Below are 27,225 nucleotides of genomic sequence, written 5' to 3'. Positions count from 1 at the left end.
GGAGGGAAAGATAGAAGAGAGGCCTCAGTCAGGGAGACCAATTAGGAGGCTCCTATAATCAAGCAGGTGACACCAAACGACTTGGAGAGGAGGTGCTGCACGAGAGACACTGCCAACAGAGTCTCTAGGGACTTAGGAACCGAGTGGAGGAGGCACAAGTGGGACTCTTCATTCCACACATGTGTTTGGAATCACAAAAGTAAAATCCCTCACATACCCACAAAGCCTTATTGATACCACACAGAGCCACCTCTGTTTGCAATATGATGTGAATGGCGCCCCCTAGTGCATACACAGAGACCTCTCTGCAGCATAATCAGCTTTATCCACTCCTTCAAAGTCAACAGAGTTTCCGCAGTAAATATGTGTGTAGCCTCTATCACACAAGTCAGTGCCTCATCAGATTGTTCATGGAGTTGAAACACTCAGGAGAGGGAGTTGAAAGGAGATAGCCAGTAAATAGAGCTGGGAGAGTCTGGACAACTCCCTGAGGGCTTTGTATTCAACCATGAACAATGCTCTACAACACTCTACCTTTTTTTCTACAAAGTAGCTAATCTGATTAGCAGAATCTGTCTAGGTGTGAAGAATATAAGGAACATTGACTTGGAAGTCAATAGACCCAGATTCTAGACTCAGTTCACACATTTCCTAATAAGCACGTTAACTTGAGCAAGCAGTATTCTTTCAACCTCAGTCACCTGAGGGGTTGTACAAATATTACATAGAAAACAAATCAAGCTAGTGGGGCAAGGACAGCATTAGATAAAGTCACCAGGGAAGGCTTCTTGGAAGAAGTGACAGGTGAGCTGAAATCTGAAGGCGAAGTAATCAGCCATGGGATAGTTTTTCTGGGGGGTGGGAGGGGCATTCAAAGCTGAGAAGATGGCAAATGCAATCTTCCTGAGGAAGGAACATGTTTAGTATGTTTAAGAAGGCTAGGGTGGCTCACTGCTAAGGCTCTCCTGACAACTCTAGGACAGTTATGTTTTGTTATTGTTGTTTGTATGTTTGTTCAATTTTAAAGAAATCATTTTATTGATAAAGTTTTAGAAGGTCATTATAACAGTCTAATGGAAACCAAAAAGCAGGTAGAATGTTGTGTGGCAGTAGTCTGCAAACTTTTTATGCATAGAGAAGCGAGCATACTTCAAAGCCAAATGAGAACCTATATGAATCAGAAAAGCTGTATAAAGCAGGGGCTGCACAAAGTTCAAGGAGAGATATATGTTTCTGCTTCTCAGGACTAAAGCCAGAAACCAGGGCTTTATCTGATCACATGAAATAGGCTCACAGGGCTCTGGTTTTATGATTTTACTCTCTTACCTGTGGGAGTTGACCTTTTCGTGATTGATAGTCAGGTTCAAGAGGATTTCTACGAGAAACTAAAAACTCTTTCTGGAAGAAATTATAGTCATAATGGCAGCTGCATTGGACAGTTGCCTTGCTGCCATCTTGTTTTTCAGTGCTACAAACTTTTCATTTAGCAAAAAACCATGTGGGAGAGAGGCACAGCAGGGAACTTGCTAAAAACAGACCCACATCTGATTCTAGCTCCTTTACACACTAGCTGTGTATCCTTGATCAAGTTACTGAGTCTTTTGGAGGGTCTCATACTTCATCAAAAGAAGGAAAATAGTAATCCTTGCCCTGCTTTCCTCCTAAGATTGCTATGAGGCTTAAATGAGACAATGAGTATGAAAGCATCATATAAACTGTAATGTCCAGTGTATAAAGCAGAGAATAATAGCATCTGTGGTGTTAGGAAATGCTTGGAACTTGGTGAAGATAGTGCTTTCATTCCACATCACTGGAGTAGGTCACACTGTTTTATTAGCCAGAGTGAAACACTCCACTACAGAGAGACAGACAGATTGATTTTTGAATAACAGAATTATAGATTTTACTTGCCTCTTTTGTACAGAATAATTTATTATAGCATAAACTAAATACAAGGCTCTGAATAAATAGTCACTTTTTTTTCAGTCATCACATTGGCAAGTATGTACATGCACACTTTCAGGAGCACATAAGGACACAGATGGCACGGGCATATTTCCATTCTCAGATCATTACATATTTCAGGAGGGGAGCCCAGAGTCAGGGTTCTCTGTGTGTGAGAGCTGGATACCTTGGGGTGAACATACAGGGGACCCTCTCAGATGATTTTGATCATGTGCCTGTGTCCTTTTCTCTTCCTGGTCCTGGTCAGGAAAGTGTGTTGGTGGCAGGTTCCTCTGCTCTGGGGCTTGGGGGACTCTTCCATGCTCTTTTACTCAAAAGTAAACACCTCTCTCTTAGAAAATACACATGAAATGTATATTCCTTCAGGTGTCAATTTGGAAGTCACAATCCCTCACTCTGTACCTCTTTTTTGGCTCTTATTCCTATTGGAAACCCCTGTTCAAGGTGCAGAGCAGTCAAGTCTATGTGCCAACACCATAGGCTCTCCCTCCCCAGCCCAACTCTCCCACGAGTGTCAGTCTGATATCAATTCTGTGTGGGTAGCAGCAGTGAATGTTTCACATCACAGCATAAGACTGAGACATTGGGCATATCAAGCCTGAAGGTAATCTTGCAGGTAATGAGTTTCTTCTGATACTTGACTTCCTTCTCTAATTGGTCTTTGAGTAGCCACTTGTACCTCCCATGTCAAGGAGCGCACACTGGGTGGTCACCAGCTTCCACGTCCACCAGTGCTGGCTGTTAGGGCAGTGATCTTCACATCAGGCAGACACCATCTCCATGTGACCTCTACCCACTTGTCCTGATTCTGCCTCCTCGTGGCACAAGTAGAACCTTCTTTCCTATGATAACCCTTCACAGTCTCCCAACTCCTTTTTTTCCAAGCTAAGCACTCCCATTCCTTCAATTACTGGTTCTAAGATGTAGTGAGTCCAAGGAATACAGTATCCAAAATGAGTCCCTTTTGGCAAAAGATTTTAGGGCTGCTTGGCTGGTGGGGAACCAGAGTCTTTTATCCCTGTTCTCTGCCAGCCATTTAGAAATTGCTGAGGATAGAATCACTAAGGACCAAGGCAAGAGCAACTCATAGTCTCCGAAAGACAAACAGACAATCAATTTTTGGTGTTGTTTTGTTTTTAACACACCTCTAGCCCAGGCATGGCAAGATGCCTGGCATTCAGGCATTCATTTGAACAGAGGCCCTGGTATTAGCAAAGGGTTGTTGCCTCCTTCCACCCGGCAAATGGGAAACCCATTCTTTGCTTGACTGTGTGACCATGCGATCACACTGAACACACAGCCCTACTGGAGCTCTTCAATTAGAAAGTATCTGGAAGCTAATATATAGTTTGCTCAGACTATTTGTGTTTAAGGCCTGGATCTGCTTTTGTCATCCTGAATCCCAGTTTTCTCATCCATGTGGTGGGAATGATAAGCCCCTCCTTGTCCAGTAGCAAGTGAGTTAGTGGAGGTGAAAGCACTTGGAGAGGGGCTTGTTAAGTACGAACTGTGCACATTGACCTTGCTCCTGACTAGGTTGTACACTATCTCCAGCTTGCCCCTGCACATAACCCTATACTTTTGGAAAATGAGAAAAACAATCAGTTTTAGAAAAGGATGTGCAGAGCTGCTATATCAAACACTACTGAGGCTAACTTTACAAAAGGAAACATTTGTTTCTGTACCAAAGAAGAAAATGATTCCCAAGCCTTGAAACACTGATAGATCTTCATGCTCTGTTTTAAAACCAGAAGCAACAAGGTATTCTAGAGGCCAAGAGACATCATGTTCTCAGAATCAGCTGCAGTCACAGAGCTATGAACCATGCTCAGGAGCTCCCTCAGGGAAAGGAATTCTTGCAGGTGCTATCCATAGGTAGCAAAGCTACCCAGGCCACAACACTCACCCACTGCTCAAAATATTCACTTAGGATTTTATGTTCAAAATGAAAATTCTGCTTTTGCTTTAAAATACTATGGTGGATGTTCTCCTAGAATTAAGCATTGTCTCCTGAGCTAACAGAAACCTGGTTGTTTTCTAAGCCAAATTAATCTAATGTAACCAAATTATAACAGTGATAAAATTAGAGAAATTTTAGTTTTGTGGAAACTGAAGCCTTGAACTTAAAAAACAGATGGGTTGTATGAGGACTCACATGATAACATATAGTGCTGTAGCACAAGACCAATGTTTCTCAAAAATAACAGAGCAGAGGAGGAAAGTTCCTGGAGTTGGGCATGTGAGATGAGGAATCCCTAAAACATAGGAGAAATTCATAAGATTAGGAGAAGTCGAGGTCAGTGGATAGTACTTGAGCTCTTTGATCTGCGACTTTCCTTTCCTTCCCAAGAATACAACCCAGGTCAACCACGTCATTTGTGGGGACCAGCAGAAAATAAAAATGTGGGGACTCTTGTTCAAACATTAAGAATTTCAAGATGGAAATAGCAGAGCATTAAACCAAGTGTGGGGCCCTTCTAAGCATGGAGCCCTGTGTAGTCACAGGTCACAAGCCTAAGAAGCAACCCTAAACACAGAAGACTGCACTTTCCAACTCCTGGGCCACCCTCCTGGCAGATGAGCAGGGAAAGAAAGGTGTACCATTTGCAGGGGCAGGCAGTGAAGAGCCCACGTCAGCCTCTTCCTTCCCCCATCACAGTAAACATGGGGTCCTTGTGTTGAGTTGGCAGAGCCGTCAGATTGAAGCGCCACCACTCTCAGGACAGCTGTTCTAGAGAGCCACCTGGACCACGAAAGAAGCTCTTGTGTGTTAAGGAACTGAGATTTGGGGGTTGTTTGTTATTGCAGCATATGTTGAGCTTATCCTTAATAATATGTAAAGGAAGGCCAGAAGCAGAAGAAAAAGCCTCAAATCTGAAAAGTACTAAAAAGAAAAGAAAATCAGACAGTGATGATTAGTGTGATGGCTCTCATGCATTAGTTTTTCCATCAATAAAGTAAGAATTCAAAAATGATCTTTAACATGTTACAACTCTATGAGTATACATAATACTAATTCCCCTCAACTCATTAAAAAAAAAAAAGTTATTGTCCTAAGAAGAAAGACTACATATTCTCCTCTTTAGCCTGCTGTTCTCTTGGTCCATGGCAGTCCTTGGCCCATTCTTGCTGTACTGAACATCTCCAATACTTTCAGAAACCAAGAGGAAATGACTCTTCTGAGACAATGTTCTTCTCTGTAGAGAGTATTTTATCAAATAGACTTTACTTTGTTACTATGATTTGATAAGTATCCCCAAAACTCAAACTGATATTACAAGAGTCTTTTTTCTTTAAAATCACCAAAACTGGCCCCTTTTGTCATTGTTTCTCTGTGATGTCAATGTGGATATCACATTTCCTTCAAAGTTGTTCCTCATTGCTCTCAAATACTGGATTGCTGTAAGACACTCCATTACCACACCCTGGCATGTCGGAGTAGGAGGTTTGGTTTATTGGTGGCCAACTAGGGTCATTTGCCAAGTCCCTTTGCAATATCCGATACTGGCTTTTAGATTGATAGCCAAAACACCTTTTCATTCTCATCCACAGGGCTCTGTTTTCAATAATGGCTTCCTGCAAAATAAAAGAGTGACTTTTTACAATCAGAAGTCAAGTGTTTTGAGGCTATGGCCCTCTACAGACCATAATAAGGCAATACTGCAATTTGGCTGCTTAGATCCAGCTTGACAAAGAACTTGAGCTCTGGAAAGATCTAAGGTGGTTTCAGTGGATAGGATTTGGCTTCTCAAACTTTTCTACTTAAGTAACTCTTCTGAGAGAAAATAAAGGTACATAATTTCAAAAATCTGGAAACATAACTTGAAATGGTCTGCCTCGAAGATGAAATTTCTTTTGAATTTCCTATATAAATTAAATTTAAAATCATTCCAATTCTACTTCATACCATAATCCATATTTGATTTAATATAAAATGGCATTTAAAATTACTTACCATCAAATAGAATTTACCCCATAGAAAGATATGTGCCATGTGTGCTGTATCTTTGGTACACCTGGGACACATCACAGTCATGAGTATGGGCTGAAGAAATAGAACTATAGGCCATGGTCTTGGAGTTGGATAAGTCTGAATTGAAGTCCCAGCTCTGATACCTACTATGAGCAAATTAATTACCCTATCTGAGTATCTGTGGTTAGAAATAATAATTCCCTCCTTATGTTTGTTGTAAGGATTATACAACTCCTCTTGCAATGTAGGGCAGGGCAGGGCATAGCTCTCTCTTTTTTACTCACCCTTCTGAACTATTCATTTAACAACTGGCTGTGCATAGTGGCCCTGTTTATGCATGCCTGTAACCTGCACATTTACTGAAATTCATTTTTAAGATTACAAAAGATATGTCTCTTTGGAAACATTTTGGACTGCCATTTTATTTCATGAGTTAGGTTGAGCCTTGACTAGAGCCCAAGTTATAACTTACAATACAGAGTACATGAGAGGCTATCATACTAACTTTCCATTTTTAACATAATTTGGTCCCAAAGGTTGACCAAGTTATCGTGAAAGAAACAAAGAGAAAAATATGAGGAGCCAAGCTGTCCCACAGAACTAGTATTTTTTTGGTGTTTTCACTGTATTTGGTATTCGGTATTTATTTTGGTCCATCAGTGGTATCTTTGCTAAATAGAATGAATTCTGTGGAGTTCTACAAGGAATTTTGTCAGAGATAGTAATTTACCTAAAATTCACCCATCTTTGCTCTTTGTGTCCCATTACCCATGAAAAAGACAGTGAACAGCTATTCTGAATTGTTTCTCTGGAAACTGACCCATCCACCGGCTGGCAGGCTGTTAAGGACCACATAGCTATCCCATGAGGCTCAGGGCTCACCTGGCCGGATCTGTGGATCTGTTGTTCTACTTTCCCACAGCAAGGTTTGTTGTCCTTCTGCATTAACAAGAGAACAGTAGTTCTCCTTAGAGCTGGAGTAAGGCAGGAGCATTGGTATCAAGTCAAGGCTTTAAAATGTAACAAATGAAATAACAGAGGGAGAGGGAGGGGTGGGGGGAGTGTGTGTGGGGAGGGAGGGAGAGTGGGGAGAGAGAGAGAGAGAGAGAGAGAGAGAGAGAGAGAGAGAGAGAGAGAGAGAGAGAGACTGACTTGAGTGCTCTCTGCCTTGCCTCGAGCTGTTTTTTAATTCTAGAAGAATGATGACCTGTATCACTTTGATGCTTTGGAAGGCTAAACTGAAGCACTGAGAGGTGATCTGTCCTATTACTCTACATTGTAAATAAAATCGAGAACTAGAAACAAAAGGAAGGCCTTGATGAGATTCCATTTCTTAAAAATAATTCACCACATGAGCTCTTCTGTCTCTTCGAATAATTCATATATATATATAAACATACATAAATATAAACACACAAGTAATAAAAAAAAAAGTGGGGAATATTAAAGCTATCCACATTAGCTTCCATGCCTCTCAGCTGGCAGCGAGACCATGAGAATCAGCACAGTAAGGACAAGGTTTCATTCAAACCTGTTTGTTTTCTGGGCTGCTCTAAGATTAGGGTTAGAGGCTAGGGTTAGATGTCAGCAAACAAAGTACTATTCAGAACTGTGCCAAAGGAGGCCAGCCATCCGCCATGCCTGTCCCCCAGAAACTCTCTGGACCATCTGTGCTGCAGCCTGGCCAGGCAGTATGCAGCTAGCACAACCCATCTCAGGAGCCCTTAGTTATTTCTGACACACATACCTAGAGCCACATGAGAAAAAACATCTTGCTGTGTCCATGATAGACTGCCGTCTTTACCTACTCTGCTAGGTTCATCTCACGAGGTAGGAAATCTTAGCGTCCACACTCCTCCTTTACAACTGCCTTCGCCAAAGACTCACATGGCCTCACTTTTTCCCTGAGTACCTCTGACAGCAGGGGAAGAAAAACAACTGGGGAAAGTGACTGCAGGTTGCAGTAAAGGGCGGGGGTGAGAGCCGGTACCCTTCAATGTTACTTTTCAATTTAGAAGCTGCTGGGAACCCACACCAACATCCACTTGTGCATCTCTATTTCTCACTCAAGCCACGTTGCATCTCTATTTCTCATTCAGCATGAGAAACATGGGAGAAACTTATTTTTCATGAGCATCAATCACCTTCTCCATCTGTTGGGATTGGGCAGGGTTGCTTCTCACATTTAATAATTGAATAAACCTTTACCCAGCTCCCACTAGAATAAAGCAGGATTTGGGGTTCTGTGGCTACTAAGATAAGTTCTTGTTAGCATAGTTTAATGGCAGGTGGGAGAAGTGTATACACAAATGACTACAGCACTTTCTCCATGTAGAATGTGAGCTCCATCCCTCTGTCGTCCTTATCCCTGGCATAGGCCCCGGCACGCGGCACATGGTCCGCAAATGCTTGTGGAGAGAATAAAAAGAATGACTGAATGATTGATTGTAAGAAATGGTAAGTGCCACAAGAGATACTATAATAGTAGTTTATATTCATTAAACACCCACTACATGCTTTTCGCTGTTCACATTTCAGGCTTCAACAGCCCTAGGAGCTAGGTAGGGTATCATTATTATCACCATTATACAGATGAGGAAACAGAGACCTGTGTCAGCCAAAGTTGTTTCTGTTTCCAGACTCCCAAAGAACTTCCCCCCAGAACTCACACGCAGTGGTCAGCAGCCTGAGGGCACTTACCTCCACAACAAGGGACACGATGAAGTTGAAGGTGAGCATGATAACAATGTAGACCCTCCACAGGACAGGAGTACAGAGCAGCTGGTGGGAGATGACAGGGCACAATTAGTCTGAAGACAAATACATGCTGGACAAATGTTCACAGTGTACATTTTCATAGGCTATAAATCTCTTATGCAATATACATATGCATGCATGTATATATTACATTTATGCATGTATATAACGAATGTCTGTGCATGTATGCACAGAAAAAGTGTAGAAATGTTATACTCAATGATCCCAATGATTTGAGGGTTATGATTATCGCTTTGCTTGCTTTGTTTTGTTTTTAAGAGTGAATATAGGAATGTGGCTTTATCTCTAGGAGGCTCTGAACGTACATGTGTCAAACCTCCACATTTGACAATATTGCCCTCTTCTCTAGGGCCACATCTCTCACAAGATAAGCCTTGCTTTTGAGCACTGGGGCAGGGCTTCACCCTCAGGATTGTGCATACAGCCACACAGGCTGTGCATCACAAAAGTACTCACCAAAGGGGCAAGCAGGGTTGACATCAAGCTTGTCATTACCTGTCCCTTTCCTCACTTTCTCTGTGTCTTCTCCAAGCCCCCCCAGGCAGAGTGCCTGATAGCTATATATATCAAGTGAACCAATCAATGGATGAATGTATGAATTTAAAAAAGACAAATGCACCATATTGGACCTGGCACTGCCTTGTACATTGTGTCCTACATTGGTGGGAGTAAAAACTGATATGACTATGTGGAGGGCAATACTCTCAAAATGAAGAATTTGAATTCATTTTTAGGAAATTATTCCAGAGAAATACTTGTACATGGCTAAAATTATATAAGTACAGGTTATTTTATTATAGCCTTGTTTGCAATAGTAAAAAATGAGAAACAAATGTCAATAGGGGTTACATATAAAGTATGGTATATATATCATATGCATTTATATAGAAGGGAATACCATATTAGCCTTAAGAAGAATAAGGAAAATTTATATACTGATATGGAACAATTACCAAAATATACTGTTACATGAAAGAAGCAAGGTACAGGACTGTGCATATGATTGGAGCAGCTATGAAAGTCTTCCACTCAGATCTGCTGCTGGGAGAATAAATGACAGATGCCACAACTGCCAATCTCAGAATCCACCACCATGTTCCCTCTAAAGCTGTACTTCCATGGGCTGCTTGTAGCCAATAAATGAGGAGAGTATGGACTCTAATCAGACTCATTCCCGTGAGACACTAGACACTCCTGATGGGCAACTTCAGCTTGGCTTCCGTAGAACTGCACTGCAGTCTGAGACTCCACTCATCCGTTCTCCTTCCTTCCCTCCTCTCTTCACAGGGGCCAGACCCTCGTCCCAGTGCGACACGCCTCAGCTCAGCTCCTCTGGCTTCCTACTTCCCCCGCCCCACCCCAGACATTACTCCAATGAATCTCTTGCACAGCTCGTCCCTCCTTGACATCTCAGAAGCCCTGAACAAACATAATAGTTTTCTGCTAGTCGTCTAAAAATGTGAGAGGACATACATATATGAAATATATATATTTCAGTATATATGTTTAAAATACATCTCAAAGTATGTAAAATGAACTAGTATCATCCGTTGCCTCCAGAAAGGGGAACTGGTGACTGGGGAACTAGGATGGGATAGAGATTTTTGCTAAATAACTTTTTTTAACTTTTGAATTTTAAACCAAATGAATGTATTCCCTATTAAAATAATGTACATATACTTTTTACAGTGAGCAGAATCTAGGTTGCAAAACAGCATGATTCCATTTAAAAGAAAATAAATTTTATAAATCAGTAAATGCACAGTTATAATATATGAATTTTAAAAGAGGGAAGGATATAGTGAATAATGTTATAATTTCTCTTGCCTGCATGCTCCACATTTTCTAAAATGAACACATAGTTTTATGTAATAATAAGAAAAAATTATTTTTAAAGTGAACAATAATCCTTTGTGAAATCCTTTGCAGTCATGCTGAGAATGGCTCTACATAGGTTTTCTCCAAAACAAATAGGTTCCCTATTTTGTCATACCAGAGGCCTCAGCCTCTCTGTAAGAGTCTTTATCTATTAAAAATTGTGACTAAAACCAACGTCTTAACCTTAACTTCTACAAGATTAAGAAGTTTTAACTCATTTAGAACACTAGTGGGCAGACTATTTCCATGAGTACTTAGTCTAATTCATGAAGACATTTAACAACAATAATAATTACATTGCTAACCACAGTAACTATATAAATTTTAAAAACTAATATAGATATTAGTTAGTATATTGGATATTACTGCTACTGCAGGTTCATGAAGGTTTTGCTGGTTTGGAATGCACCACTAAGTGCTCATCTATATCTAGAAACCTGGTATATAATGATCGGTCAGTCTTCCTTTTCCATTTTTTTTTTTTTTTTGTCATTCATTTTACAAGGCATTGGTAATACAAGAATGAATAAGATATACTCTTGGACCTCATGAAATTCAACTTTGAAATCGAGAGGCAAGCAGATACACAAAGCACTAAGTTTAAAAACTCAGTTTCTAGGCTGGGCGCTGTGGCTCACGCCTGTAATCCTAGCTCTTGGGAGGCCGAGGCGGGCGGATTGCTCAAGGTCAGGAGTTCAAAACCAGCCTGAGCAAGAGCGAGACCCCGTCTCTACTATAAACAGAAAGAAATTAATTGGCCAACTGATATATATATAAAAAAAATTAGCTGGGCATAGTGGCGCATGCCTGTAGTCCCAGCTACTCGGGAGGCTGAGGCAGAAGGATCACTCGAGCCCAGGAGTTTGAGGTTGCTGTGAGCTAGGCTGACGCCACGGCACTCACTCTAGCCTGGACAACAAAGTGAGACTCTGTCTCAAAAAAAAAAAAAAAAAAACTCAGTTTCTTTAATCATCTCTTATGTATTTCATTTATTAGTCTAAAGAATATTTAGCAATGATTAAATTTTAATTCAAAAGTAGGATCAGTTGGAAGCATCAAAATATATGTTTTTTGCATTGCTTGAAGATGTAAAATTTTGATGTCTTGTAGGCTTTCAAAGCTGTCTCAATATTACAAAATGTAAGAAAGTTCATGAGGTAAAGTATGGCTCTTAGGAAGTAAGTTTTGCAGACAGTAAATATGAACATACAGATAAACATGTTTTTAAAGAAGTAAATAAATGTAAATAAAGAGTTGAGAATTAACCAAAAAAAGCGCTATAGGCAAAACTGTTTTAAATAGCTACAAAACAGAAACATTTAGAAAAAAATTTTCTCACATTTGAAAGAAAAAATGCATAAACAGATTTTATAATCTTACACAGGATCTTTTAAAAGAAAAATATTCGATACTTTTCAAAGGCTGTCTTCAGTCTCGGGAAATCAAGACTAGATAGAATTTTCTGACCAGCTTAAATAAATCAGCATTCTTTTTAACTCTGCCATCCCAAAAGAATAATTGGTGTCAAGAACCCATGTCAATTGCAATTGTGACCTGCTTTTTGAAATCAGAGTATTACATAACTGTAAACCATCATCAGATCCCAGAGAGGAGACTTACATCCAAACGGTTATATAAATCTGGTATATCAGCAAATAGAATGAATAGACACACACCCAGCTGTATGATCAGCACAACGACAAATATATCTAGGAAATAAGAACACAAGCTATCATTTTGAGAATACAAACCATCACATTAATTGACAGATATGATCTAGATTAATACTGTTTAAGTTTACTTGATTTCTACATCCAAACACAGCAAAATAGATGGAAAGTACTCATTTCTATGAACGGGTCTCACCTCTACAATTTTGATGAATGTCTTTGAGGCAAGTGGAAAATTTCACATGCATGTTATAGGTTTCAACTAATAAAAGTGGTAAATATATATAGGGTAACGTTGATAAAATACATTTTCAATAAACATCTTGAAAACATATAACTATCTGAGTCCCTTTAATACAACTCATTTGTCTCAAATTCTTTTCTGGCAAGAAGGAAGGCTATAAGTAGACAAATTTCAAAATTGCAGTCATGTAGAGATTAGCATTTGACTGCTTCCTTAGCCCAAGAAGAAGAACAAAATAATTTTCTCTGAACAAACACATTTTTATGAGGATATTGATTCTTCAATTTGTGCCTCTGAATTTTCCCAATTAGAGGGATAGTGATGGTATACAAATAAATGTCCCAAGCTGGGCATGGTGGCTCATGCCTACAATACTAGCACTTTGGGAGGCTGAGGCAGGAAGATTACTTGAGGCTAGGAATTCAAGACCAGCCAGGGCAACATGGTGAGGCCCCATCTCTACAACAACAAAAAAAATATTTTTTAATTAGCCAGGCATGGTGGTGCATGCCTGAGTCCCAGCTAATCAGGAGGCTGAGGCAGCAGGACCACTTGAACCCTGCAGTGAGCTATGATCATGCCACTGCACTCCAGCCTTGGCAACAGAGTGAGATCTTGTCTCTAAAAAGAAAAAAATATGTCCCAGAGATTAAACAGGTTACCCACTTCTCCTAACACACCTCTTCACCCCATAATATAAGAAGGTAGGAAGTACTTTAGCCAAGAGCCTCCATAATCCTCTATAGTCATGTTCCTCCAGAATGGACCCACTCCCAGCCTGCCACCACACTATGCCACCCTGACCATTGCCTTTATAGCAGGAGACAGGTTCTAACTGAGTGGTTTTACCCTGCTCCCCACCTTTTCCAGGGCAAATTCTGACAAGTATTGATAAATAGAGAAATAAATTGGTCTTCACAATTCAAAGTGATCCCAAGAAAACAAACTTCTGGCGAAGGGAAGAGATGGAGAAAGAAGCCCTAGTATTTAATGTAGCTTCGAATGAAGGAGCAAAGGACCATGAATACGACATCGTACAATGTGCTTTACAGAGCCCTGGAGAGGAAGTCAGGAGCCCATAAATGAACATCAACTCTGCAGCTGCTCCCTAAGTGACCTGGGCATGTCTGCCCTCCTTTCTGATTACTTTTAAACTCTCATCCAGTACAATTCTACTCACAGTTTGTATAGGTCGGCTGTCTAAATGGCTTTCCTTTCGAGAATATAAGAGCCACAATGATACAGTTGATTGTTCCTAAGAACCATATAGTGGTGTTCTCAAAGCTTGCGTAGGCACCATTACTTCCAACTTTTTGTGGAATGGTTGGATAAATAGTTAACATTGAGACGTTTTCATTTTGCACTGTGCAGGCACTAAAAAGGAAACCAGAGAAACTAATGAAGTAAGATGACAAGCCCTTATGGGGCATTTGTCTCCACGACACTCCACACCAAAGAGTGTCCAGAGCAGATAATTAATGCTTCTACAATTGCCTATACTTTGATTAAAAAAATACACTGAAATATAAGAAAAAAGAAACACAGATAGACAGAAAGCATAGATAGACCCATATTTTTGATGCATTGAGAGAGAGAGAGAGAGAGAGAGAGAGAGAGAATCAGTGGTTCATTCAAGAAATTGTGCACCCATCATGTATATTAATGTTACATGAGAAAGAGTTGAGAAAGTCATAATTCTTTCCTCAAGTGGCTTAAGACCTCTGATTATTTATAAGTAGGGTGACCATATAATTTATCATATAACAGGGACAAGTTGGGAAGTGAAAAGGAAAACTTTAATAATATTACTGGGACATCATTTAATTTAAACTAGGCTCTTAAACTAAAGCTGCCCAGGCAGACTATAATCCATGGTCACTCCAGATATAAAAGATGGCCGTAGGTCATTATCATATAACACAAGCAGGGATAAGTACTAATGAATGATACATCAAACTGTGCTTCAGAGAAGAAACAATCACTGAAAATTTGCCCATAGGACTTAAGGAAACCAAAATCTTTGACATGATGAAGATCCACTTGCCTCCCATCATATTGGCCAGATGAGGCTTTTGGAAATTAGAATGTGAGAAGCTGAAATTGAGACTGTAATCATACCTGTGTATCTCCATGGAATACCAAGGCTGCCTCTGAACCACGGTGAAGCCCACAATATGCATGGCCAGGCTGAGAAGAATGTTGAAGATCACAGAGAGCAGCAGAGGTGGAGAAATCAGCTGTCCAGCAGGTCTGAAAGGTACCAACTTGGGGTAGGCACTGTTCAGATTCACTACAAAATACATTCAAGTTTTATATTTATGAGAGCAAAAAAATGATGTATTCTTGATCAGAAGAATGGCATAAGTTCTTTGGTCAATACAACTGAGGAAATAGACAAGTTGAAGTACATCACAAATTAAGGGAACAAAACAATTAATGGATGCAAATTCAAGTCATATGAGGAATTCTTTTTTGTTTTTCAAAATTTTTACAGGGATACAAACATTTGCCCATCCCAGACTGTGAAAGTAACATGGTGATACCTCAAAGAACTAAAAGTAGAACTACCATTTGATCCAGCAATCCCACTACTGGGCATCTACCCAGAGGAACAAAAGACATTTTATAAGAAAGACATCTGCACTCAAATATTTATATGAGGAATTCTTAAAAGAGCAGACATAGAACCACAAGATGTCATTTTTTGTCTATTAAATAGGCAAAGACTATTATAGTACAGGTAAGGGAGTAATGAAATGCACCCTCCCATATATTGCTTGTGGGAATGTAAATTGATGTAAATCCTCTGTGGGGCAATTTGGCAACAAATATGAAGAAGTTGAAAATGTTCATAACTTTTAATGTAGTTATTTCACTTCTGGAAATCTATCCTAAGCTAAAAAAGTAATCAGAGATGTGGAAAGATGTTCATCACAGCATCATTTACAATAAATTATGATACATCTATACAATGAAGCAATATGCAGTCACTAAGAAGTAATGCTTGAAAATATTTAATGACAAATCAAACATGATTTCAGCAAAATGGTGAAGTAGGCAGCTGAAGCTCCCATATCTCCACAGAAACATCAACAAACGAACAAACTGGTAGAAACAACTTTGTCAGAACTCTGAAAACAAAAAAGTTTACAGCAACCAAATGAACATCAAACCTAGAAAAAAGCAACTTTAATATGACAAGAAGAGCTTTGTGGCATTTTTACTTGTACTTGCTCTATAACCTGCTCGGCTCAGTGGAAATTTTGAAGACAGTAACCTACATTCTCAGCAGGGGCCCCTGGTCTCTGGTAACACAGGAAGGAGCATAGACTTCATTCACAAATTATTGTATATGTCTGTCCTAACCTGTCTGGGAGATACCTGAAGGGGCACTACCTGTGGGCACTCATCTATGTTTCAAAAACCTGACACAACACACTCAAGGCAGAAAAGCAGCATACATTGCTAGAAAGCACTGGGGAATATAGAATGGTATGTACATGCCCATGGCAAGAGATATGTACATTGCCAGGACAAGGTGCATACTCAGAAAAGAACAGAGAAGCTTCTAAACTTTTAACTCTAAATTATCTCTAGACTGAGTGCAAGCCAGTCTAGACTAAGTGTTGAATAAGTACTCCAGCACAGAACCAATCTGCAAAGGTTGAAAGAGATATTTTGTTTATCTGTTTATTAACTCCTAGAGTTCAAGGAGATCTCAGCCAAAACACTAGCTGAACAAAAGCAAAAGGAAACAGATACTTCAGGTACCACACATGACAATTAATACAGTCTTTACAAAAATAGTTTGAGAAAATCACTAAACAAATGGACTATTCCAGGCTTCAACAAACATCAAAACAAAAAATATCAAACTCTGGAATAGTAGAAGAATCTAATTTTCAGAGTTACCACATTGTAATAGTCAATGGAACAATTGACAGAAATCATCCCTGAGGTTACACAGACATTAGATTCAATAGGCAAAGGCTTTAAAAACAATTGTCTTAAACATCCTCAAATAACTAAAAGACACAATGAACAAAGAACTAAAGGAAACCAGGAATACAATGTATGAACAAAATGAGAATGTGATAAAGAGATAGAAATTATAAAAAAGAGCCAAAAGAAATTCTGGAGCTGAAAAGTAGAATAAATTAAGTGAAAATTTTATCAGATTCAACAGGAAATTTGAGCAGGCAGAAGAATCAGTGAACTTAAAGATAGAGCAGTTGAAATTATCTGAACTTAGGAACAGAAAATAAAAATAATAAAGAAAAATGAACAGAGCCTAAGGGACCTATAGCGCATGATCAAACAGACTAACCTATATGCTATGTGAGTCTCAGGAGAGAAGAGAAAGAAAGAGGGGAAAATATCTGAAGAAATAATGGTAGAAAACTTCTCAAATTTGGTAAAAGACATGAACCTGCATATCCAAAAATCCCAAATAATTACAATAGGTTAAGCCCAAAGAGATTCAAGCCAAGACATTATAGTTAAACTGTAAAAACCAAAGACAAAGATAAAATCTTGAAAGCAATAAGAAAGAATTAATGCATCACCTATGAAGGACTGTCAGTAAGATTAACTACCAATTTTTCATCAAAATCCATGGAGGCCAGAATTCAATGGAATGACATTTAAAATGTTGAAAGGAAAAAACCCTACTTATTATTAAACAACATGCACCTGAACAACCAATGGGTCAATGAAAAAATTAATGAGAAATTGAAAAACTTTATAGAGACAAATGCAAATGGAAACACAAAATACCAAAACCTATGGAATATAACAAAATCAGCACTCAGAATTTATAGCAATAAATGCCTACATGAAGAAAGAAGAAAGATCTTAAATAAACAATGTAAGTGTGAACCTCAAGGAAGTATAAAAATAAGAACAAACTAAACCCAATATTAGCAGGATCAGAGCAGAAATAAATGAAATAAAGACATAAAAACAATACAAAAGACCAATATAATGAGGAGGTTTTTTTTTTAAAACATAAACAAAATTGATGAAACTTAGGCTAAGAAAGAAAAAGAAGACACAAGTAAATAAAATCAGAGATAAAAAATGAGACATTACAACAGGTAACACATACATACCAAAAATCATGAGACTATTATGAAAAACAATGCCAACAAATTGGAAAATCTAGAATAAATGAATAAATTGCTGGACACATATATGAAGGTTGAAACATGAAGAAATAGAAAATATAAACAGACCAACAATGAGTAAAAAGATTAAATCAGTAATAAAAAAGTACATCATCAAAGAAAAGTCTAGTGCTTTTTCTAGCTGCTGAATTCTACAAAACATGTAAAGAAGTAATACCAATTCTACTCGAATAATTCCAAAAATTGAAGAGAATCAAATATTTCTAAACTCATTCTATGACACTAGCATCACCCTGATACTAAAACTAAACAAGGACATAAAAACAACTACAATAAAAAAAAAAAACTATAGGCCAATATCCCTGATAAACAAAGATGCAAAAATCCTCAACAAAATGCTAGCAAGCCAAATTTGACAGGACATTAAAAATTTCAGTCAACTGGGATTAAACTTGAATTGATCAAGTGGGATTCACCCCTTGGATGCAAAGGTGGATCAACATATGCAAATCAATAAACATGATACATCACATTAACAAAATGAAGGACAAAAACAATATGATCATTTCAATAGATGCAGAAAAAGCATTTGACAAAATTCAACATCTCTTCACAATAAAACCTCTAACAAATTAGGCATAGAAGAAATGTATCTCAACACCAAAAAAATAAGAAGGTCATATATAACAAACCCACAACTAACATCATCCTGAATGAGGAAACGTTGAAATCTTTTCATCGACAATTTGGAACAAGACAAGGAAGTTCAATTTTGCTATTTCTATTCAAAATAGTACTAGAAGTGGTGGCCACAACAATTAAGAAAGAGGAGGTGGGGAAAGGCATTCAAATTGGAAAGGAGAAAGTCAAATTGTCCCTATTTGCAGATGGCATGATGTTATATATAGAAAACCCTCAAGACTCCACTTAAAAACTGGTAAAACTAATAAACATGTTTATTAAATTTGCAGGACACCTGAAGGTGTTTGTTATGGAGAAGAGAACCATCACAATAAATGAGAACTGTTTTCACACATCCGAAGAACTGTTCTGGGGAGAAAAATCAGACTGTTCTGTGCCACCTCAATTGCAGAACTGGGGTGGGGGAAAGTTATGCATAGACAGATTTGGCTTTGTGTGAAGAGGAACTCTGCTAACAGTTAACAAAGCTTGTCCACGGGTGTTCTTTTAATAGATTTGACAAATATTTAATACACTCCTTTGATATGTCAGGCACTGTAGAAGTATTGGTATCGTAGCGATGATCAATACAGACAAGAGGCTGTTCTCATGAAGCTCACACCCTAGATGAGGGGAGGCGGGTAAAAAGCTATGAAAACTAAGGTAAATATAATTTCATATTGGGGAAAATACTGTGAAAAAATAAACAGAGCTGTGTGATAGAGAATAATTGACTTGATCGCCATTAAAAGTGATCTTTCTAGTTATCAGTCCCTTATCAGATGCATAGGATGCAAAAATTTTCTCCCATTCTGTAGGTTGTCTGTTTACTTTCATGACTATTTCTTTGGCTGTGCAGAAACTTTGTAGTTTGATCATGTCCCATTTATTTATTTTTGTTGCTGCTTTGATTGCCTTTGGGGACTTCTTCATAAACTCTTTGCCCAGGCCCATGTCTAGGAGAGTGTTTCCAACTTTTTCCTCTAGAGTTCTAATAGTTTCATACCTTAGGTTTAAGTCTGTTATCCAGCGTGAGTTGGTTTTTGTGAGAGGTGAAAGGTGTGGGTCCTGTTTTAGCCTTCTACAGGTGGCTATCCAGTTTTCCCAGCACCATTTATTGAAGAGGGATTCTTTTCCCCAGCGTATGTTTTTGTCTGCTTTGTCAAAGATTAGATGGCTATATGAGGATGGTTTTATATCAGGATTCTCACATCTGTTCCACTGGTCAATATTCCTATTTTTGTGCCAATACCATATTGTTTTAATTACTACAGCTTTGTAGTATAGTTTGATATCTGGCATGTTAATGCCTCCCATTTTGTTTTTGATGCCTAGAATTGCTCTTGATATTCGGGGTCTTCTTTGGTTCCATACGAAGCGTAAAATTATTTTTTCTATATCTGTGAAGAATGCTGATGGGATTTTAATAGGTATTGCATTGAATCTGTAGATCAGTTTGGGTAGTATAGACATTTTGATGATATTGAGTCTGCCAATCCACAAGCATGGTATGGATTTCCATCTGTTTACATCCTCTGCTATTTCCTTCCTCAGTGTTTCATAGTTCTCCCTGTAGAGGTCTTTTACGTCCCTGGTTAAGTATATTCCTAGGTACGTTAATTTCTTTGTTGCTATTGTGAAGGGAATTGAGTCTTTGATTTGGTTCTCAATTAGATTGTTGTTGGCGTATATGAATGCCTCTGATTTCTGTGTATTGATTTTGTATCCTGAGACTTTACTAAATTCATTGATCAGTTCAAAACTCACGAAAATTAGGAAGAAAAAATCAAATAACCCTATTAAAAAGTGGGCAAAGGACTTGAACAGAAATTTTTCTAAAGAAGACAGAAGAATGGCCAACAAACATATGAAGAAATGCTCAACATCTCTAATCATCAGGGAAATGCAAATCAAAACCACAATGAGATATCACTTAACCCCAGTGAGAATGGCCTTTATCAAAAAATCTCCAAACAATAAATGCTGGCGTGGTTGCGGAGACAGAGGAACACTCCTACACTGCTGGTGGGACTGCAAACTAGTTCAACCTCTGTGGAAAGCAATATGGAGATAACTTAAAGCGATACAAGTGAATGTACCATTTGATCCAGCAATCCCATTGCTGGGCATCTACCCAAATGATCCAATGACACTCTACAAAAAAGACACCTGCACTCAAATGTTTATAGCAGCCCAATTCATAATTGCAAGGCTGTGGAAACAGCCCAAGTGCCCATCAATCCAAGAATGGATTAATAAAATGTGGTATATGTATACCATGGAGTAGTATTCAGCTCTAAGAAACAATGGTGATATAGCACACCTTATATTTTCCTGGTTAGAGCTGGAATCCATACTACTAAGTGAAGTATCCCAAGAATGGAAAAACAAGCACCAGATATATTCTCCAGCAAATTGGTATTAACTGAGTAGCATCTAAGTGGACACATAGGTACTACAGTAATAGGCTATTGGGCAGGTGGGAGGGGGGAGGGGGGCGGGTATATACATACATAATGAGTGAGATGTGCACCATCTAGGGGATGGTCATGATGGAGACTCAGACTTTTGGGGGGAGGGGGGGAAATGGGCATTTATTGAAACCTTAAAATCTGTACCCCCATGATATGCCGAAATAAAAATAAATAAATAAATAAATATTAATGGAAAAAAAAAAACACAATGAGATATCACTTAACCCCAGTGAGAATGGCCTTTATCAAAAAATCTCCAAACAATAAATGCTGGCGTGGTTGCGGAGAGAGAGGAACACTCCTACACTGCTGGTGGGACTGCAAACTAGTTCAACCTCTGTGGAAAGCAATATGGAGATGCCTTAAAGCGATACAAATGAATCTACCATTTGATCCAGCAATCCCGTTGCTGGGCATCTACCCAAATGATCCAATGACACTCTACAAAAAAGACACCTGCACTCGAATGTTTATAGCAGCCCAATTCATAATTGCAAGGCTGTGGAAACAGCCCAAGTGCCCATCAATCCAAGAATGGATTAATAAAATGTGGTATATGTATACCATGGAGTACTATTTAGCTCTAAGAAACAATGGTGATATAGCACACCTTATATTTTCCTGGTTAGAGCTGGAACCCATACTACTAAGTGAAGTATCCCAAGAATGGAAAAACAAGCACTAGATATATTCTCCAGCAAACTGGTATTAACTGAGTAGCACCTAAGTGGACACATAGGTACTACAGTAATAGGGTATTGGGCAGGTGGGAGGGGGGAGGGGGCGGGTATATACATACATAATGAGTGAGATGCGCACCATCTGGGGGATGGTCATGATGGAGACTCAGACTTTTGGGGGGAGGGGGGGAAATGGGCATTTATTGAAACCTTAAAATCTGTACCCCCATAATATGCCGAAATAAAAAAAAATTAAAAAAAAAATAAAGTGATCTTTCTGAGGTGGTGACATTTGAAATAAGAATAATAAGAAAACGTCAAACTCAAAGCCAAATGAAGTAAAGCGAGAGTATTTCAGGCAAAGGGAAGAGCAAAGGCAAAGGTACTAAGGTCACCACAGCTTGACAACATTCAAGAGACAACAAGACCATTGTGGCAGGAACATAAGTGAGTGGCAATGTGGTTGGAGGTGAAATTGGAGAAGTAGGCAGGAGCCCAATTATGTAAGACTTGGATTTAGTAGATATGGGATGCCATGGGAGCATTTTAAGCAAGAGAATGACATAAGAAAAATTTACATTTATAAATAACACTCTTACTATTTATTGTGTGAAAGGCAGACGGGATGAGGAGGGAAGCAATAAGACCAGCTATGAAGTTGTTACAGGAATGCGCAAGAGAGGTGCCATTGTTAGTGACAGTGGCTACCGTGAAGATGCAAAGAACGGAAGCAGGGTGTGTTTCAGAGATAGAGCCAATAAGGTATTTTGCATGTATTGGATGCAGAGGGTGAAGAAAATAGAAAAAGTAAGGATAACGCTAGGTCTTTGACTTGAACAACCAAGTAGATGCTGGTGCTGTTTCAATAGAATGTAAGCTCCACGAGGAAAGATATCTTTTTTGTTTTGTTTAGTTTCACTGATATATTCCAAGTGCCCAGATCAGTAAGTAGCATAAATTGGGGATTCAGTAAGTACATAAAGATTTTACTGAATATCAGATCTGGCAGAATTAAGAGATCTATTTGAGCACATTAAGTTTGAATCCTATTAAATATCCAAGGTTATATGCTGAGTAGTTACATTTCGAGATCTCTGGGTAGACATCAAGGCTAGAGATACACATTTGGGATTCATCAACATGTAGATAACATTAAAGTCATTGGTCAGGTTGAGATTACTTAGGGAGATGGTACAGACTGCAAAGACAAGAAAAATCCAATAACAACACTTGGAACATTGTAAATGTTAGAGGATGAGTAAAGGAATAGGAGCCAGCAAAAGAGATGGGGAAACTGTATTTATTAAAGGGTAGATATTCAGGAGTGTGTCATATCACAAAAGCCAAGAGAAGAAACACTTTGAAGAAAAAGAGTGCTATTGAGAGAGTAAGTACAATAAGGAGAGAAAAGCGGCCATTGTTGACAGCGAGGAAGTCATTGAAAGACCTTGATAAGGGAGGTGGCTGTTAAAGTATAGAGATCAGTTGCTCCACTTGAGCGTGTTTATTTTTAACTTTTGAATAAGTTTTTAAAATAAATTGGTGTGATGGCTGTTAAAATTAAGATGAGAAGATATAATAAGAAATAGTGTAAAGCAAGGCCACAAGGCATATAGAAGAGGCAATCAATGATTTGCACCTTTATCATGTGTCAATAATATGCACCATCTCAGACAGCACTGGCTGTAGCTGGCTCACACTGGCTAAATAGGGGCCAATTACTGCTAAATTTGCAAGCCAGTTATTAAATACAGCCATTATTCAAGGTAAATTATACAAACTTGTAATTAAATAGACAGCATTGAAAAAGATAATGAATACTCAAAACCAATAACTTCCTAATTATTTTACTACATTTTAGTATTATCTATGTTTTTGAGATTAATAATGAAAATTAAACTTAAAAATGTGTCACCTCTATAACCATTATAATGTGAATTTTTTTAACTGAGGAAATATTCTTCCAGCATTCAAAAACTACTATCTGATTCAACAAATAAGTTGTTCATATCACTGATGAATGATTGAAGTTTTGACATAAGTCTTTGTTTTCTTTTTGTCTTACTTGTTCAGCTAAAGGAAAATATCAAAAAACATTCATGTTGTAACTAATTCAGTCATCACTTGCAACTATCCATTGATTATGGACCCAAGAGTTTGGCAAAAGTCAATGAAAGCATTCTGTGAGAATCAGTTGCCTAATGAAATTGGCAATATAAAGTACCATATATTGTTACCGTTTGCAAATTACTCACTACACATTTCTTTGCAGTAGTTTATAATAAACTCATTTCCATACAAATACATATATATATTTCAAACTTTCTTGGGGGGAAGCAGTTATCAAACATTTGCAAGCACACCACTGCCTCCTACTAAACAGCATAGGCGCAAATTCAAATTCACATTCTTGGATGTTAGAACCTGGCTGATGGAAATGGAATGGCAACAGAATTCAGAATGAGAAGAGGAAACTGTTGGTATATACTGTTTGTGAAGTTTGAGAATAAAGGGGGCATAGCTTGTGGTGGGTTTGGGGTCAAGGAGAGTTTTTTATAGAAAGAAGATATGAGAATATACTTAAATGCCAGTAGGAATGATCCAGTAGACCATAGAAATGTCAATAATAATGGAGAAAGAGATTATTTCAGGAACAAAACCCTTGAGGAGATAGGAGTAAAAGCATAAATAGAACCACTGCACTCCTATTAGAATGGCCCAAATCCAGAACTGGCAATACCAAATATTAGTGAAGATGTGGAGCAACAGGAACTTTAATTCACTGCTGATGGGAATGCAAAATAGTACAGCCACTTTGAAAGGCAGTTTAGCAGTTTCTTACAAAAAAACTAAGTACTTTCTTACTATATGTTATAGCTATCATTCTCTTTGGTATTTACTCAGTAAAGATGAAAACTTATGTCCACACAAAAACCTGTATATGGATGTTTATAGCAGCTTTATTGATAATTGCTCAAACATGGAAACAGCCAGATATCCTTCAGTGGGTGAATGAATAAATAAGCAGTGGTACATCCAGACAATGGAATATTATTCAGCACTAAAAGAAATGAGCTATCAAGCTAAGAAAAGACATTGAGGAACCTGAAATGCATATTACTAAGTGAAAAAAGCCAATCTTAGAAGCATACACACTGTACAATTCCATCTATATAACATTCTGAAAAAGGCAAAACTAAGGAGAAAGTAAAAAAAAGTACTGGTTGCCAAGGGTTTTGGGGAGGGCGAAAGGATGAGGAGTGAACATACTTTGTAGGATACTATGATGATAGATACATGTCATTTTATATATATGTGTGTGTGTGTGTGTGTGTATATATATATATATATATATATATATATATATATATATATATATATATATCTTCAAACCCATACAGTATCAAAGACCAAGAATGAATCCTAATGTAAACTATGCACTTTGGGTGATAATGATGTGTCAACATAGGCTTATCAGTTGTAACAAACGCACTACTCTGGTGGAGAATGTTGCTAATGGGGGGTGTTACACATGCGTGGAGCAGGGCTCATGTCTCAATGTTGCTATGAACCTGAAACAGCTCTAAAGAAAATAAAGTCATATATCAAAAAATTCCCATTGCAGGGAATTTGAAGAGACAATTCATATACTCATTAGAAGGGGGGAAGTGGGAGTGGTTTAATGAAATGGCAAGATCACTTTTAAGCTATATTCTAAATCCTGAGGGGCTAAGATTTGGAGATGGGAAACATAAAAGGCATTTAGCTTCTGTAAATGGGGCACGTTTTAACTATTACTATCCTTAAAAACATGCTAAAGTTAGTGTTTCTAATTTTCAAGGTGCTTTTTTCATAAATGTTTAGTAACCATTTGTGGAAGCTCTGTATTTTGTGCAAAACAACAAAATAACAAGCCAGCTTTTCCTTTGCTAATTTCCTCTCTCTCTCTCTCCCTCTGTACACACCTGTGGGAATCAGTCACACATCTCTGCTGCCGTTGCTGTCCCTCACGGTAGACAAACATTTCTGGGGCAGAGGAAAGCCAATTGGGGGGAGCACATCTAGCAAGAACGTTTTAAAAATATCTTACTTGTTACCCCAATAATAGTTGTAATGGCCAGATCCTGGAACAGAAACTGGTGATTTGAAAGGCTGTTTGTCTCCTGAAAATAAAAAGAAAAGCAGATTTTTTAAAAAGTTCTGACTTCTGGATGAAGTTTGACATTGATTGCTTTTGTTTTCTCACTGCAACATAGGATTTTTCCAGTAAGTTAGCAAGCAGATGCTGTGATCGGGGGCCTGTTTGAGTTGGTGAGCAATAGTGTTCATGGAAGTCTCAAATCTAAGCCCAGGAAACCCTTTCTAACCAGGAGGGCCACCGTCATGTATTTTTAGGTCTTGGTCCTTTGTGCTTCAGTATTACTTTGTTGAGGGGAACATCTTCCTCTACAAGAGTCACCTCTGCTCTCTTTTCTACTCACTAACAGAAAATCTGGGATTTGGTTTGGCACAAAAAAAGAACGCTCCCCTAATAGGAACGAGTGACAAAAGTGTGGTAATCATGTCTAAATTTTACTGACAGAAAATGAGAATAACTAAACCTACTATTTGCATCCTTGAGTGTTTTTAGATGAAGTGTTAGAAAGTCCTAATAAAGTAATGGTCTCAAGGAAAAAGTATTCAGGTCTTCCTGATTTCAAAAAACTTGCTTCCTTGCTCCCCACCCTGAGTCCTAAGGAGATGATGTTCTATGTTCTATTCTACTTTTGAGTACAGTTTTGGGATTCCATGACAGGCTCAGTTTTTCATAAATAGCCTATCCTTCTCTAACTCACTCCTCAGTGAGTGTGAAAAGATATAGGTAATCTGAAAGCAGTAGAGCTAACACCTTTAACTCGAGAGAAAAAGGGCAATATAAAGAGATGAATCGTGGTATCTTTAGCACAAATAAAATTTCCTTTCCTGGTGTTAGTAGAATATGCTCACATGTTGAGTTTGCAGACAATAGGCATATCTTTCCTCCTTTTATATCTTGTTAAATAATAAAAGCCATCACAAGATCTATGTATTTTTTGTGGCATGATATGACAATTTTCAAATCCCTGTATTCAGGGAACCAGTTATAAGCCGGCTTGTACTAACACTTGACAGTCAAGTGCAAAATTTTCAGGAATACTGTGAGCTGGTTTTTAAACACAGCCAATATAAAAACAAATTATGCAAATGAGCCATTAAATAAATTATACTAAAACAAAGTCCATAAATACTCAGAGCTCAGCACTTTCTAATTATTTTCCTAAGTTTTATTGTTATGTATGCTCTTGAGATTATTTACAACTCTTGCAACTCTGTGGTGTAAGGGCTACATGATGGTCTGCTACTATACATCTCTTCCCCACTCCATGGTCAACGACATCAGACAGATAGCTTGAAAATGGCCACAGTAGGAGTATTTACACCACTGAAAATGGCAAACATTAAAGATCAGGACTCATTTTTCCAGGGAGGGTCAATTATGAAACACTTACAAGCATCCCAATACAGATAATCGTCTCTTTAAGGAATGGTACACTAGGGCTGGGTTTGGGAAGATAGAGACCTAGTCTAAGCAGGCAAAAGTAACAGCAAGAGAGAAAGTGATATATTGAGTTCTGATCCTCTGCTACCACTAGATAAAAAGTTTCTGTGTCAGAGAATTGAACCAACAACTTTTCCTGTGTATAAGTTTGTCTATTTCTGATATACTTTAAAGATCC

The 27,225-nt window shown here is 38.3% G+C and overlaps 1 protein-coding gene across 1 annotated transcript in view; it reads right to left on the bottom strand.

Annotated features, from left to right (window-relative positions):
* Nucleotides 1-1,897: 1,897 nt before the first annotated feature.
* ATP13A4 (ATPase 13A4) overlaps nt 1,898-27,225 on the bottom strand; it is a 138,102-nt gene continuing 112,774 nt past the window's right edge. The window contains exons 25-30 of the mRNA XM_012780244.3: nt 25,560-25,632; nt 14,627-14,798; nt 13,689-13,882; nt 12,215-12,303; nt 8,639-8,719; nt 1,898-5,541 (exon numbers count right to left, since the gene is read on the bottom strand). Coding sequence (XP_012635698.1) covers nt 5,329-5,541; nt 8,639-8,719; nt 12,215-12,303; nt 13,689-13,882; nt 14,627-14,798; nt 25,560-25,632 — 822 coding nt within the window. The 3' untranslated portion in view covers nt 1,898-5,328. The remainder of the gene's footprint in view (nt 5,542-8,638; nt 8,720-12,214; nt 12,304-13,688; nt 13,883-14,626; nt 14,799-25,559; nt 25,633-27,225) is intronic.

This window comes from Microcebus murinus, chromosome 1 (assembly GCF_040939455.1).
Source record: "Microcebus murinus isolate Inina chromosome 1, M.murinus_Inina_mat1.0, whole genome shotgun sequence".
In the NCBI taxonomy this organism is placed as follows: domain Eukaryota; kingdom Metazoa; phylum Chordata; class Mammalia; order Primates; family Cheirogaleidae; genus Microcebus; species Microcebus murinus.
This window is presented reverse-complemented; position numbering and strand designations above follow the sequence as displayed.